Genomic DNA, 14,892 nt, shown 5'->3' on the forward strand with positions numbered 1-14,892 from the left:
GCTGAGGAATCGAACCCAGGGCCTCATGCATGCAAGGCAAGCACTCTACCACTGAGCCATCTTCCCAGCCCCTGAAACACTCTTTATAATGGCTTATAAAATACTTAAAGCAAGTCTGTTAAAATAAAGATATATAAGTAGGGCTGGGATGTGGCTGAGTGATAGGATGTGTCTAGTATACTCTAGGCTTTGAGTCTGAAAGAGAAAGGGAGATCAACTATTTTTTTTTTTTTTTTTTGGCTTTGGGACTTGAACTTTGGGCCTGAGCGCTGTCCCTCAGCTCTTCAGCTCAAGGCTAGCGCTCTACCACTTGAGCCACAGTGCCACTTCTGGCTTTTTCTGTTTATGTGGTGCTGATGGATCGAACCCAGAGCCTCACACATGCGAGGCAAGCGCTCTACCACTGAGCCACCTTCCCAGCCCATAAAAATTATTCTTTTTGGTGCTGCTGCAGGCTTCCTGCCATCATGGTTAACGTTCCTAAAACCCGCCATACTGTTTGTAAGAAGTGTGGGAAGCACCAACCTCACAGAGTAACACAGTGCAGAAGGGCAAGGATTCTCTGTACGCCCAGGGAAAGCGTTGTTATGACAGGAAGCAGAGTGGCTATGGCAGTCAGACTAAGCCAATTTTCCAGAGAAAAGCTAAGACTACAAAGAAGATTGTGCTGAGACTTGAATGTGTTGAGCCCAACTGTAGATCTAAGAGAATGCTAGCTATTAAGAGATGCAAATATTTCGAACTGGGTGGAGATAAAAAGGGAAAGGTACAAGTGATCCAGTTCTAAGCTCCAGCTTTTGTTATGAAGACAATGAAATTGTGAGGTCAAATTCAAAAAAAAATATTGTCTGGACATGGGGCTCACACCTGTAATCCCAGCTTCTTAGGAAGCAGTTATAAGGAGGATTGTGGTTCACAATTGTGTGGTTCAAGTCCAGCACAGGGGAAAAATAGTATGCCCCTATTCTCAATCAATAAGCCAAGTGTGATATAATTGCCTGCCATCCCAGGTAAGCAGGTCGTCACTGGTAGTATCCACATCCAAGGCAGGACTAGGCAAAAAGTAAGTCCCTATTTGCAAAATAATCCAAAGCACAGAGTCAAGTGGAAGAGTGCTTGCTTAGCAAGTACAAGACTCTGAGATTAAAACTTGTATCTAGAGGCTGGGAAGGTGGCTCAGTGGTAGAGCGCTTGCCTTGCATGCCTGAGGCCCTGGGTTTGATTCCTCAGCACCACATAAGCAAAAAGAAAAAAGCCGGAAGTGGCGCTGTGGCTCAAGTGGTAGAGCACTAGCTTTGAGCTGAAGAGCTGAGGGACAGTGCCCAGGCCCAGAGTTCAGGCCCCACGACTGGACCCCCCCAAAAAAACAACAACAACAAAAAACTCGTATCTAATTATTTAGGAACAACCCGAATAAGAAATACACAAGATTATTGTGAAGAAAACATCTAAACTTCAGATTCTATGAATTTTTTTAAAGAAATAAAGACATTTAAGATTTTCCTGTAGCCCGGCACCAGTGGCTCAGGCCTGTAATCCTAGCTACTCAGGAGGCTGAGACCTGAGGATCGAGGTTCAAAGCCAGACCAGCAGGAAAGTCCGTGAGACACTTATCTCCAATAAACCACTGGAAAACTGGAAGTAGTGCTGTGGCTAAAGCGGTAGAGGGCTTGCCTTGAGCTGAAGAGAGCCCAAGCCCAGAGTTCAAGCCCCATGAGTGACAAAAAAAAAAAAAAAAAGATATTCATGTAGCCAGGTGCTGGTGTCATCCTAGCTACTCAGGAGGCTGAGATCTGAGGATTGTGGTTCAAAGCCAGACAGGCAGGAAAATCCGTGAGACTCTTTTTTTAATTTTTATTTTTTGGTTCCGGTCACGGGGCCTGAACTCTGGGCCTGGGCACTGTCCCTCAGCTCTTCAGCTCAAGGCTAGCGCTCTACCACTTGAGACACAGCGCCACTTTCCGGCTTTTTTTTCTTTTTGCTTATGTGGTGCTGAGGAATCGAACCCAGGGCCTCATGCATGCAAGGCAAGCACTCTATCACTGAGCCACCTTCCCAGCCTGTCTGTGAGACTCTTATCTTCAATTAACCACCAGAAAACCAGAAATGGAGCTGTGGCTCAAGTGGTAGAGTGCTAGCCTTGGGCTGAAGAGCTGAGGGACAGCGCCCAGGCCCAGAATTCAAGCCCCATGACTGACAAAAAAAGAAAAAGAAAAAAAAGATATTCATGCATATACTTCATCATTAAATGGTCATTGCTGTTGCTTTGAAACTTATTTGTGAGAATCCCTAAAATTCTGAAATCAGCAAATGTGTGAATTCTAACTTTCAAATACTTTGTTACTACTCTTCACTTCGATTTTGACAGGAAGATGGGTAGCTTCCTTCATGTCCTGACCCAGACACAGTCTCTTAAAATGACAATGGATATTCAGTTAAATTTTCTATAGCATTTTGTTTTTGCTTCTAATTTCACAAGAAGACTGACTCATAGCTTTTTCAGGCATGTGCTGACTCCTTTGGCCTCTGGCTTCACAGTTAACTTTAACTGGAACACTTTTTTTTTTTTGGGTCCGGTCGTGGGGCCTTAACTCTGGGCCTGGGCGCTGTCCCTCAGCTCTTCAGCTCAAGGCTAGCGCTCTACCACTGAGCCACCTTCCCAGCCCAACTGGAACAGTTTCTATAGCTTTAGGATAGTTTCTACGGCACTAGAATTCTGTCTCAGCTGTTTCTAAATGGATGCTTTAAAAATATGCATGATGCTGGGCGCTGGTAGCTCACACCTATACTCCTAGCTGCTCAGGAGGCCAAGATCTGAGGATCCTGGTTCAAAGCCAGCCCAGGCAGTAAAGTCCATGAGTCTCTTATCTCCAATTAACCACCAGAAAACCAGAAGTGGCGCTTTGGCTCAAATGGTAAAGTGCTCGCCTTGAGCTGAAGAGCTGAGGAACAGCACCCAGGCCCAGAGTTCAAGCCTCATGACAGACAAAAAACAAAAAAGCACGACATGAGAAAATTCTAGTTTTACTATATTACTTTCTGCATTTTCAAATAACTATCTCCAATTTGTAAAAAGGATTAAAGATGTGCAAATTCCATGTTAATAACTTTAGTAGTTAAAACTTTAAAACGAAGCCAGCTCTGGTGCCCACACCTGTAATCCTAGCTACTCAGTAGGCTGAGACCTGAGGATCATAGTTCAAAGCCAGGCCAGGCAGAAAAATTCCCATGAAACTTTTATCTCCAATTAGCCACCAGAAAACCAGAAGTGGCACTGTGGCTCAAAGTGGTAGCGTGCTAGCCTTGAGTGAAAAAGCTCAGGGACAGAGCCCAGGCCCAAACCCCATGACAAGAAAACCCAAAAAACAAGACAAAACAAAACAAAACCCCCAAAAAACCCTTTAAACATTTTTTTTTCTTTTTCTCGTGCTGAGGATAGAACCCAGAGCTTTGCACACAGTGGGCAAGTCTCTCCAGCTGAGCTGTGTTTCCAACGCAGCCCTTCAATTACAACAAAGAGTGTTAGTTCCTAAACAAAGCCTGAATTTATAATGATTTCTAAGGGTTTTTTTGTTTTTGTTTTTGTCGGTCGTGGGGCTTGAACTCTGGGCCTGGGCGCTGTTCTTGTGCTCTTCAGCTCAAGGCGAGCGCTCTACCGCTTGAGCCACAGCACCACTTCCAGATTTCTAAGGGTTTTTATGGACAAATTTACAGCTGTAACTATAAATAAATTAGGACAAAGAATTCCTTATTGTAGAACACTTATGCTACTATCAATTTTATTAAAAAGAATAGATATATTAAAAACAAAGCATGGTTTTAATATTGCCCATTTGTACCTGTTTTCTTTCCCAATTAGTTTTAGTTCATCAAAATTATAAACATAAGGGTCTTCTATTGTTAAATTCAAGTACTGCTGATTAATAATTACCGTTCATTTTATTTCTGGTATATATTACTCCCAGATCTGCGGGAATGGAGTCAAAGCCAGTGCTTCCAATGATATAAACCCCTTTTTCTGCAGCTTTCTCATGATACTTCCAATACATTAGTTCCAGAAACTAAAAAATTCAGGACAAGAATCTGAATCAGTGTTTATTAAAAAACACCTACATCAATATTAAATGATTCATCTTTAAAAACAAAGCCATCAAACTGCAAGCACCAGGACCAGAGGTATGGCTCACTGTAGAGTCAAATTGAGGCCCTGAGTTCAATCACCCGCACTGCCAAACTGAAATCACTCACCAGTATGGCTCGGCGACAAAATATTAACTTGAAATGCTAGAACATTTTCTTGTATATTCCTTAAATACCGGCTGTACGTAGCTGTGTGCCAGGTGCTATGGGCCATATGCTCATCTAACTTAATGATTCTATTAATTTTTCAGAATAAAAATACCTTAAAGAAAGTGGTAAATATAGAAAAAACAGAAAAAAAAAGGAAAAAAAAAAAGAAAATCATCCCAGACTACATTAACCCACATGACACAGACAGGAGATGATAGAGGCAGGAATCATACCTGCTTAAATTCCTTTTCTGTTTCTAAGATGATTGCTTTTATTTTGCAGTGCTAGGGGCTGAAAGCCAGGGCCTCATGCTTGTTAGGAAAAGTGTTCTACCAGAGCTATACTACCAGATAAAAACTATTTTCTAGAACAGTTTTAGATATATAGAAAAACTGAATGGTAGAGTTACCATGTATCTGATATGCAGTTTTTCTATTGTTAGCATTGTTCACACATCACTAACAAAACCGTGTGTAGCTCAGGCTCTCTTACTTGCTAGCTAGTGTCCTTGCACTAATCCCAGATCCCAAACCAGAAGCCGTGTTAGGTTTAGTTGCCATGACTCCTCAGGCACTTGGCTCTGACAGATGCCTGCGCTTCCCTTAGTTTTGATGATCCTAATTGTTTGGAGGAACACTATTTTGTGGCACAGACATCTACTGGCACTTTTGTCATGTTGGGGTTATGGGTCTCGGGAAGACATCGGCAGGGTGAGGGTGAGATGCTGCTCTTAGCGCCTATCAAGGTTATACCCTATCAAAAGGACTTGTTGGCAACACTGACCTTGGACACCTAACTCTTTTAGTCTTTCTGGAGGCAGAGAGCTACCAAGCTATCTCTTGTCATCACTGTACTCATTTTTTAATTGGGCTGCATTTCTATTAATGACTTATTAAAAGTTCTTTATATTCTGGACCTTCATTGGGGCTTAGAGACGAATTATTTGATTTGGGTGTTTTTCTTGTAGGGCTAGAGAGACGGAAGCCAGGGCCTCATGTCTACCAGGCAAATGCTCTGCCACCGAGTTACAACCCAGACACAGTAGGTCTTGATATTACTATTATGCTTGCTTATTAAGATAACTTAGAAGCTTTTCACCATTTTCTATGGTCTGGGTTATTCTAAGTAACACAGACAATTGTGTTTAAGTCATGTTTTTCCCCTCTTCTTGAACTAGTTTTGGAAATTGACACTTTTCTGATATATCTCAACATACATCAACACCTGATAATCTCTGCATGTATATTGCATTGAAGTATTGATAACAATACTCAGTAGAGGCTATAAGCATCCAGACATTTTAAAGGGATGGTATAGTTTAGTGTTCGCTAACACACGTTCATCTGTGTACTAGGTATGTGACGCTGAGCAAGCTTTAATTTCCTCATCTATGAAATAGAGAAGGCAGGTAGGTGAGGGGAACTACTTCCCGGGGAGGATTGAAAATGTTAGGTAGTTAACTGTTTAGTGTCGTGTAGTACATTTGGCAGGCATTTTCCAATATGAGCACTTTATTACTTCATTTATAATATTTTATTTTATTGGTGCTGGGGATTGAACTCAAGGCTGTGTGCATTCTAAGCACATACTCTACCATTGAGCTATACCCCCAGCTCTTCACTGAGATGTTTTAGGCTTAGCAGGGCACAGGTGGCTCATGCCTGTAATCCTAGCTACTCTGGAGGCTGAGAATCACAATTCAAAGCCAGCCTAGGGAGGAAAATCTGCAATACTCTTATCTCCCACTAACTATCCAAAGAAAAAACAAAAACAAAAAACAAAACTGGAAGTGGAACTTCAGGTGGTAGAGCACTAATCTTGAGCAAAACAGCCCAGAGATGGCGCTGAGGCCTTGGGCTCAGGCCCCAAGCCCCAGGACTGACACACATACACACACACAAATTTTTAGGTTCAGGTGATTTCACATTTATTTTTTTTCTATGAGCTATAAAGACTACTGATCTTAAAAAGGAAATTCATAATGAAAAAGTTTAAAATAATTCTGAAAATGACCCACAGCATACTAATTCAGCTCATAGCATTCAGCAACTATCAAACTCCACAAACTCCTCAAATGCTAGAAAGGAATCTTCAACCTGTGCCTAAATATTGCACTAAAAATGTCCATCCCATTAGGCAGAAACCTGCCTAATGTGACTGTCTTCTGCTTCACATACCTGAGGTTCCCCGGAGATGTCGATGCAGCTGGTTCTATTTTCAATACATGCTTTTACTACAGGTTCGCCAAAAAATCGATACTAGGGAAATAGAGAAAACCAGCAGGTTACTCTTTCTCTTTAAGCTTACGTGAATCATCACTTAATCTTGGAAGTATACTCTGGTTATCAAGAAACAATGTTAATAAAGTAGCCTAACAATAAGCTGAGGATGTGACAGACCTGCACTATGCCTCCTCCTCACTGTAAATGAGTAAGCACAAGTGAATTTCAGAGGAATGCACACCCACAGTTAATGGAAAACAAAATAGGAAGTTTATACAAGTAATTCACTTGGGATGAATTTTCAAAAATAAAGATTTTCCAGGAAAAAAAGGGAAAATACAAATAAAGGCAACAGTGTACAACAAGACATAGGAAAACACAAGGTGGCTGAGCAGAAATTAGCAAGAGATAGGTCTAGAAGAAAATACAGAGGCCAGGCCATAAAGGACCAGAAGTGCTATGATGCCGAGTCTAAATGTTACATGTTTCAGGAGGTTGCTGGGACTTGGTTTTAATGATCAAGAAACTGCCTTGAAGCCAGGTGCCAGGGGCTCATGCCTGTAATCCTAGCTACTCAGGAGGCTAAGATCTGAGGAGTGTGGTTCAAAGCCAGCCCTGGCAGGAAAGTCCGTGAGACTCTTTTTTTTTGGGGGGGGGGAAGGGGGTCCGGTCATGGGGCCTGAACTCTGGGCCTGGGCGCTGTCCCTCAGCTCTTCAGCTCAAGGCTATGACTCTACCACTTGAGCCACAGCGCCACTTCCGGCTTTTTTCTTTTTGCTTATGTGGAGCTGAGGAATCGAACCCAGGGCCTCATGCATGCAAGGCAAGCACTCTACCACTGAGCCACCTTCCCAGCCCCAGTCCATGAGACTCTAATCTCCAATAAACCACCAGAAAACCAGAAGTGGCACTGTGGCTCAAGTGGTAGAGCACTTGCCTTGAGCTGAAGAGCTGAGGGAGAGCACCCAGGATCAGAGTTCAAGCCCTCTGACCAACAACAACAACAACAACAATAAAAACTAGACAGGGGGCTGGGAAGGTGGCTCAGTGGTAGAGTGCTAGCCTTGAGCTGAAGAGCTGAGGGACAGCACCCAGGCCTCGAGTTCAGGCCCCCCACGACCGGACCCCCCCAAAATGATAAAAAACAACAACAACAAAAAACCCCAAAAAAGTAGATATTTGTAAAGTGAGGTGGAAAGACTGTGTGAGAGGGTGAGAGTTTAATATTAATACAGTGTTTTTTGAAGCAATGCAAGCCATAGAACGGTGAAATTGTACATTTCTCATCTTGATATGTCATGCATATTGACATGATCAAATAAAAACTGGTACCTAGGTATACATTTTTTTTGAGAGGCTTGAACTTTACTAGATTACTAGGGATAGGACATTTTAAACCTGACAGAGTATAGGATTTAGACCAGAGATATATCATTCTGCCTACAGAATTAGGAGACAAAACTGGAGGCACAGGTGAGAACGTGCTAAGGATACACTAAGAAGGCTCATTTGTAACCCTAGCTACTTGGGATGGGAGAATGGCAACTCGCCACCAGCCTGGGACTGCTGGGCCTGGTGGCAGGCACCTATCATCCTATCTAAAATGGGAAGGGCCATGGTGCCAGGCCAGCCATTCAGAAAAATCACATGACTCCATCTCAGTGGAAGAAGCTGGATGTGGTAGTGTGTGTCTGCCACCCTAGCTATGGCAGGAAGCAAAAAAATAGGAGGATTGTGGTCTAGGAACATACCTGGGCAGAAGCAAGACCGGATCTCAAAAATAACAATTACAAACAAGGGTTAGAAGGGGCTGGGAAGGTGGCTCAGTGGTAGAGTGTTTTCCTAGCATGCATGAAGCCCTGGGTTCGATTACTCAGTACTACATAAACAGAAAAAGCCATAAGTGGTACAGTGGCTCAAGTGGTAGACTGCTAGCCTTCAGCAAAAGAAGCTCAAGGACAGTGCCCAGGCCCTGAGTTCAAAGCTGCAGGACTGGCAAAAAAAAAAAAAAAGTGTAGGAAGTATAGTTCAGTGGTTCATCATCTGCCCAACAAGTACAAAATCTTAAGTTCAAATACTAGTATCTCCAAACAACAATAAAAACAAAGGCAAAAATGATCTGGTATGAAGGCACCTACCTGTAATCCCAGCTTCTCAGGAGGTAGAAATAGGATCACAATTCAAATTCAAAGATAGTTTGGGCAAAAAGTGAGATGAACACTCCCCTTACCTCAACCAACAAGCCAGGTGCAGTGCTTTACATTAGTAATCTCAGCTGTGGAGAGGTAGGAAGATCAAAGTCTAAGGTTGACCACATGCAAAAATATGAGATCTATCTCAAAAAGAAGCTATGACTACAAGGGCTTGGGCATGGCTCAAATGGTAGAATACTTGTCTAGTAAACACAAGGCCTAGAAGTACTCCCAAATGGCAGTACTGCCAAAAAAGATAAAAAGCAAAACTTATTACATTTTCTGCTTACCAGGGCTGGGCATGGAGACTAAAAGGTAGTGGTATTGTTAACAAAATTTCAAGAGAAGATTTGAAGAGGTTAAGTTTAATTTTGGACAGAATAGATATTCTAAACTTGTATATTAGATCTCCCAAATAATTTGTTGCTCAGACTAAATTACTATCTAGAAGGTAATAAATTGCACAAGCAACATGTCCAACCTTGGTGAAAGTCAAGGTAAAAAGCCTTCCATTACTGAGCTGCTGTTCACACCCAACTGTTGGCTCTCACCCGCTAGGATACACTCCTCCTACCCCACACCTACCTGGCTAACTCCCATTCCTCCAGGCTCAGCCAGTGATTCCCAACCCTTCCATCAGTTTGTCTACTAATACCAACAACTACAGGAAAGCTTTCAAGGGCCTTGCAACATAATAGTGGCTCCTTAAGGAGACAGCAAGCAAGTTCCTGCTTGCCACAGTCCTGCCATCCGTTACAATGTACTGTTATACTCTGTCCACTCCATACTGTGTCAGCTGAGGTTAAGACTCCTACGAACTTATTCCTACTTTACTATCCAGTTACTTTTGTCTTCACTCGGTATGCTGGGGGTGTATGTGATAAGTGGAGAGAGTCAGAGTACATTTCTGTCCTGAGAAGTCATTTAGCTTAGAGCTCAGAACTGCAATCACAAGAACTGAACACATGGCTGACCAAGGGACAGAGCATCAGTCTTCAGCAAGAAAGCCAAGCAATGAGTTCAAGCTCCAGTACCGCGCGCACACACACACACACGCACGCACACACACACAAGCGCACACATTCGGATCCCAATGCTCCATGTTCTAACCCTGTGGCTCTCAGGTAGGTGTGCCTCCCCTGATGGAATATAACATTAACCACTGAAGGTGGCAGTTTGTGAGTGTTTTTATCTACGCTAATCTTTATAAGAAGCATGTTTTTTCCAGTTAATAGATGGACTGGCTAAAGCACATCGCTGGGCAATGTCAGATGGTCAAGCATTGAGCAGAGGATATGGTGAGGGGGTGAAGGAAAGTTCCACAGCACAGGAGTGGCCACAGAGACAGTCTCAGTCTTTGTCACATTCAGAATGGTGCTACCTAACGCTTATTTACACTTGCCTAACAGGAGTTACCAAGGCCTTGGGTATTTATTGGAGAAGGATAAAAAGATCCAGTAGAGACCCCTTGAGCCTATAATCACAGCTTCAGGCTAGGGTCTGAGAGCTGTAAGATTTTGAGGTTTAGGGCCAGCCCAAGTTAGAAAAGTTCATAAGACTCAAATTTCCAAAATAACTAGCTTCCAGGCCTACCTGGAAGCATGGCTAAAGTAGTAGAGCTCTAAGGAGAGCCCCAGATCAACTTCCAGTACTGCCTGCCCACTCCCCTCAAGAAAAGACCCAATGGGTCAGATGAAGCAGGTAAACAGAAGGAGACTAGAAGAAGAGACCAGAAACAAGAAAAGAGCAAGTGACTGGATGGATACTGATAGGTTCAAAAGAGATTGGGTCTGACACATGGGACCTGGAAGAGTATTTGTGAAGAGTTAGTTCAAATAACCAGTGTTAGGGTTTTCCGGAGTACTAAGGTCAGCAAACAAAGCACCAACCATTCATGACTGAAGACGTATGTTACAGTGACTATAGCACAGACCCAATGGATGGAATCTAAGTTGAGAATGAGGTAACTCTCATTAAACATTTTAAATGTTTATTGAATAATACAAAAAAATCTTTTCAGTTTTAGAAGTATTAACATTTCAGATGCTTAGTTTTCAAACATCTTGCCAACTGTGTTGGTTTCTTCTCATCAGTAAACAGATATCACCCTGTTACAGTCCACAAGCCCAGTGCGAGTCATTCCTGGTGTATCTTTCATATCTGGTACCAGAGCAAAAACTCATCTTTCAAAAAAAATACACTTTAAACACAACCACTTCTCTCGTTTTCCCCCTGGAGTGGCAAGAACAACATCTTGCTACATCTCAAGCTAGTCACTCCTCTGAGACATGCCTGCCTCAGCCTCCTCCAGTGCTGAGATCGGGGTGCACCTGCTCACCCAGCTCACCCTCTGCATCTTGCCACTTCTTCTGCTACTATCCTGGCGCTCTATTTGCCTGGAATATGCCACCACTAGCCTTATTATCTATTTTAGTTCTTAGTAGCCAAAGAACTTTAAAAAAATTCTATCAGATCACGCCCTTGCTTTCAACTACTCAATGATCCTTGGTCACATGTAAAAGAAAATCCCAACCCTGACTGTAACCTAAAAGACCCTACGCAGCTACCTCCTGGACACCTTGTATCCACCTTCCAGCTCTCTGCCTTATTTCTAGGCCCTCCACATCCCTTGCTTTCATCCCTGTCTTGCCAAGTACATCTTCCTCCTGGGACCTTCATGCTTACTCCCCAGGCACAGGCATCACACCTCAGGCAATCATGGCGTACCCTCACTCCATTCCCATCTCTGCTCAAGTACTGACTCCTGAGACTTTCTTGACTTCCAGCAGAGAGACTTACGGGCCCATCTGTCTCTCCTTGCTTTGTCTCACTTTTCCTCAAAGCACTTATCACCTGATAGTATTACAATCTTATTTTTCTGTCTGCCTCCAAAGAATATAAATCCCAAAAGATTTCCTGTTTTGCTCACCACAGTGCACATTTGCCTAGCATAGGTGCATTTCACACAGAGTAAGCATTCAGTAAGTATTTACTGAATATACAAAGAATCCTTTTTTCAAGTTTCTACCTTTGGTATGTTATTTACATTTGTGTGTGTGTATGTATGTGTGTGTAAGTCTTGGGGCTTGACTCAGAGTCTAGGTATTGTCCCTGAGCTTTTTTTGTGCTCAAGGCTAGTGCCCTACCACTCTGGGCTTTCTTGTGATAAATTAGAGATAAGAGTCTCACAGACTTTACTGCGTGGGCTGCTTTGAACCATGATTCTCAGATCTTAGTCTCCTGAGTAGCTACAATAAGATTATAGGTTGAGCTGTTATTTACATTTGTATAATACAAGAATATAAGATGGGGGCTGGGAAGGTGGCTCAGTGGTAGAGCGCTTGCCTTGCATGCATGAAGCCCCAGGTTAATTCCTCAGCACCACATTAGCAAAAAGAAAAAAAGCTGGAAGTGGCGCTGTGGCTCAAGTGGTAGAGCGCTAGCCTTGAGCTGAAGAGCTGAGGGACAGCGCCCAGGCCCAGAGTTTAGGCCCCATGACCCGACCCAAGAAAAAAAAAAAAAGAATATAAGATGGGTGTGGGTGGTTCTTGCCTGTAATCCTGGCTACTCAGGAGGCTGAGATCTGAGGGTTGTGAGTCAAAGATGGCCCAGGCAGAAAAGTCCCTGTGGGACTCTTATCTCCAATTAACCATTCAAAAATTGGAAGTGGTGGGTCTAGGCATGTGGCTTAGTGGTAGAGAAGCCCTTGGTTCAATTCCTTAGTACCACATACACAGAAAAAGGCAGAAGTGGCGCTGTGGTTCAAGTGGTAGAGTGCTAGCCTTGAGCAGCGAGAAGCTCAGGGCCAGTGCCCAGGCCCTGAGTTCAAACCCCACAACCAAAAAAAAAAAAAAAATCGTCATAGCTCTTGATTCCCTAAATAGTGCCACAAGAGCTTGCCAAGCCTCTCTCGGGAAGAACTGTCCATATGGGATCAACCAGTCTTCTGCCCGCTGCTCTATGCTCCTCTGGGGGATAAAATGTCAGTTTCTGCTCGAAGTGGATTGCGTGTTCTGATACAAAGAAGGGTCGGTTACTTACAGGTCCTACGCAGTTGAGGACAAGTGTTGTCTGTTTAGCCATTTCATCAAGTGAGGCTGAATTATTGATGTCACAAACTATTATTCCAACTTCAGATGGTAGTGTCGGTCTTCCTAAGATAAAATACAAGTCACTTAAAGCAAACCTGAGTACAATATTACATTTTCCAGATCTTTTCATAGCAATCAGTAATATCAAAATTACTCTCAATCAGCAAATATAAAAAGGTATGGCTATGAGGAAAGTGGAGTTGATACTAGGGGTTCTAAATATTAAAAAAGCAACATAGAAATAGCCCTGCAATATGATAATCTTACAATCTAATTTAGACACCAAGTAAGTGTTTTGTTCTTACGTCCTGTCCACTAAGAAATTTCTATTATAAAAGCAGTTTCTCACCAGCTAGTGAACAATTACAAATTGGGTGGGGTGGGGTGTGTGTGTGTGTGTGAAAGGAAATTGTTAAAACTTCCATAAGAACACAAGAAGACTCTGAAGTGAATCCACTTTCAAGTAGTAAACTCTATATAAAATCACTCAGGTACACAAGGAAATAACTAGAACCGACCCACCACAGCAATGCAGGTTCTACATGTGAAGGTAGATGTTGCCCCATTACTAGTTTGAGGGCATATAAATGGCAGATAGCTGGGCCATACCTGTATGGACCAGTTGAGCAGGAAAAAGAAATGGAAACACGTATTTTACCAATAATGTCTTTTACAAAAATAAAAGTAACAAAGCTCAAGGTTCTATGTACTGGCAGAGGTAGCAATAAGAGTTGTAGGAAAGTCTAGCCTGCCTGCTCTCTTTATACTAACACAAACCAAAGACTCCACAGTTCCTCTCTAAGCAGGGACTTCTGTAGTACTTAAGATTAAGCAGGAGTGTAGAATGTCCAAGACTCTAACAGGGTGATTTGTAAGTTCAATGTCCAAGCCAGACATATAGGCAAAAAAAAAAAAAATCTACAAGCAAAAACTAAAAAACAACAACAACAAAAAAAACACAAGAGGAATGGAATTGTGGCTAGTTGTGTGTTTAACATACAGAGACCCAGCTGGGCACCTGTGGCTCACACCTGTAATCCTAGCTACTCATAGGAGGTTGAGATCTGAGGACTGGAGTCAAAGCTGGCCCAGGCAGGAAAGTTCATGAGACTCTTTATTTCCAAGTAAGCACACACAAAAAAGCTGGAAGCGGAGATGTGGCTCAAGAGTGCTAGCATTGAGCAAAATTGCTCTGGGACAGTGCCCAGGCCCTGAGTTCAAGGCCCAGTACTTGTACAAAACAAAACAAAACCATATGGAGTTCAACCCCCAGCATTAAAATAAAAATCAAGCTCTAGGGCTTCCTCTCTTCCTCAAATGCAAGGCAAGGCACCAAAGCACATGGGCAGGCCACATGGTCCCTGGAGACTAGGGTGCAGGCAGAAGGAATCACCAAGTGTTGGACTATTTCATAGAAGATTCTGCATTCTGAAGATGAAGGCATTTTAAAATGTTTTCTTTCTGGAATTTTGAGGTGGAACAAAGCCTGATGTGTGAGCACCACACACTCTGGGGTACAGGGACATGAACTGGAGGGCTTGGGGGGCGGAGATCTGAAGGAGTCTGGCTGTAGTGGGGGCAGGAAGGTGAGGACTGCTGGGGGGCAGGGTGTAGGCTGGCAGAGAGCTGGGGCACAGAGACTGGAGGGCTAGGGGGGAAAGCCAAGGCTGGGGGACAGAGGTACAGGAAGGGGAGACCAGGCTGAGGGGCACAGGTCCTGGGTTAACAGGTCTGGAGGTGGCTGGGCTCCTAGGGCAGGGGACAGGCCTGGGGCACGGTGCGGGGCCGGGGTAGCAGGGCTGGGTGGGGACAGGTCTGGGGCATAGTGGGGGGGTGTCAGGTCTGGGGCCCAGGGCTGGGGTGGTGGGGTGCCAAGGCTGGGGTGCAGGGCCGAGGGGGGGGTCAGGGGGGAAATCAGGTCTGAGGCCGGAGCGGGGGTCAGGCCTGAGTAACAGGGCCGGGGTGGCGGGGTGGGGGTGAGGTCGAGGTCAGGTCTGAGGCGCAGGGGGGGTGAGGGCTCGACAGGTCAGGCCTGGGGCACAGTGCTGGGGTGGCAGGGTGGGGGTGAGGTCGAGGTCAGGCCTGGGGCGCAGGGCC

General features: G+C 43.9%; 1 protein-coding gene and 1 pseudogene across 1 annotated transcript in view; one reads left to right on the top strand and one right to left on the bottom strand.

The window, feature by feature from the left end:
• Sccpdh (saccharopine dehydrogenase (putative)) overlaps nucleotides 1-13,123 on the bottom strand; it is a 30,761-nt gene extending 17,638 nt beyond the window's left edge. The window contains exons 1-3 of the mRNA XM_013017282.1: nucleotides 12,746-13,123; nucleotides 6,468-6,548; nucleotides 3,932-4,061 (exon numbers count right to left, since the gene is read on the bottom strand). Coding sequence (XP_012872736.1) covers nucleotides 3,932-4,061; nucleotides 6,468-6,548; nucleotides 12,746-12,925 — 391 coding nt within the window. The 5' untranslated portion in view covers nucleotides 12,926-13,123. The remainder of the gene's footprint in view (nucleotides 1-3,931; nucleotides 4,062-6,467; nucleotides 6,549-12,745) is intronic.
• On the top strand, nucleotides 443-787 carry LOC105986556 (annotated as a pseudogene).
• Nucleotides 13,124-14,892: the final 1,769 nt, after the last annotated feature.

The sequence above is a fragment of the Dipodomys ordii genome, unplaced genomic scaffold (genome assembly GCF_000151885.1).
Source record: "Dipodomys ordii isolate 6190 unplaced genomic scaffold, Dord_2.0 Scaffold35, whole genome shotgun sequence".
Taxonomy (NCBI): domain Eukaryota; kingdom Metazoa; phylum Chordata; class Mammalia; order Rodentia; family Heteromyidae; genus Dipodomys; species Dipodomys ordii.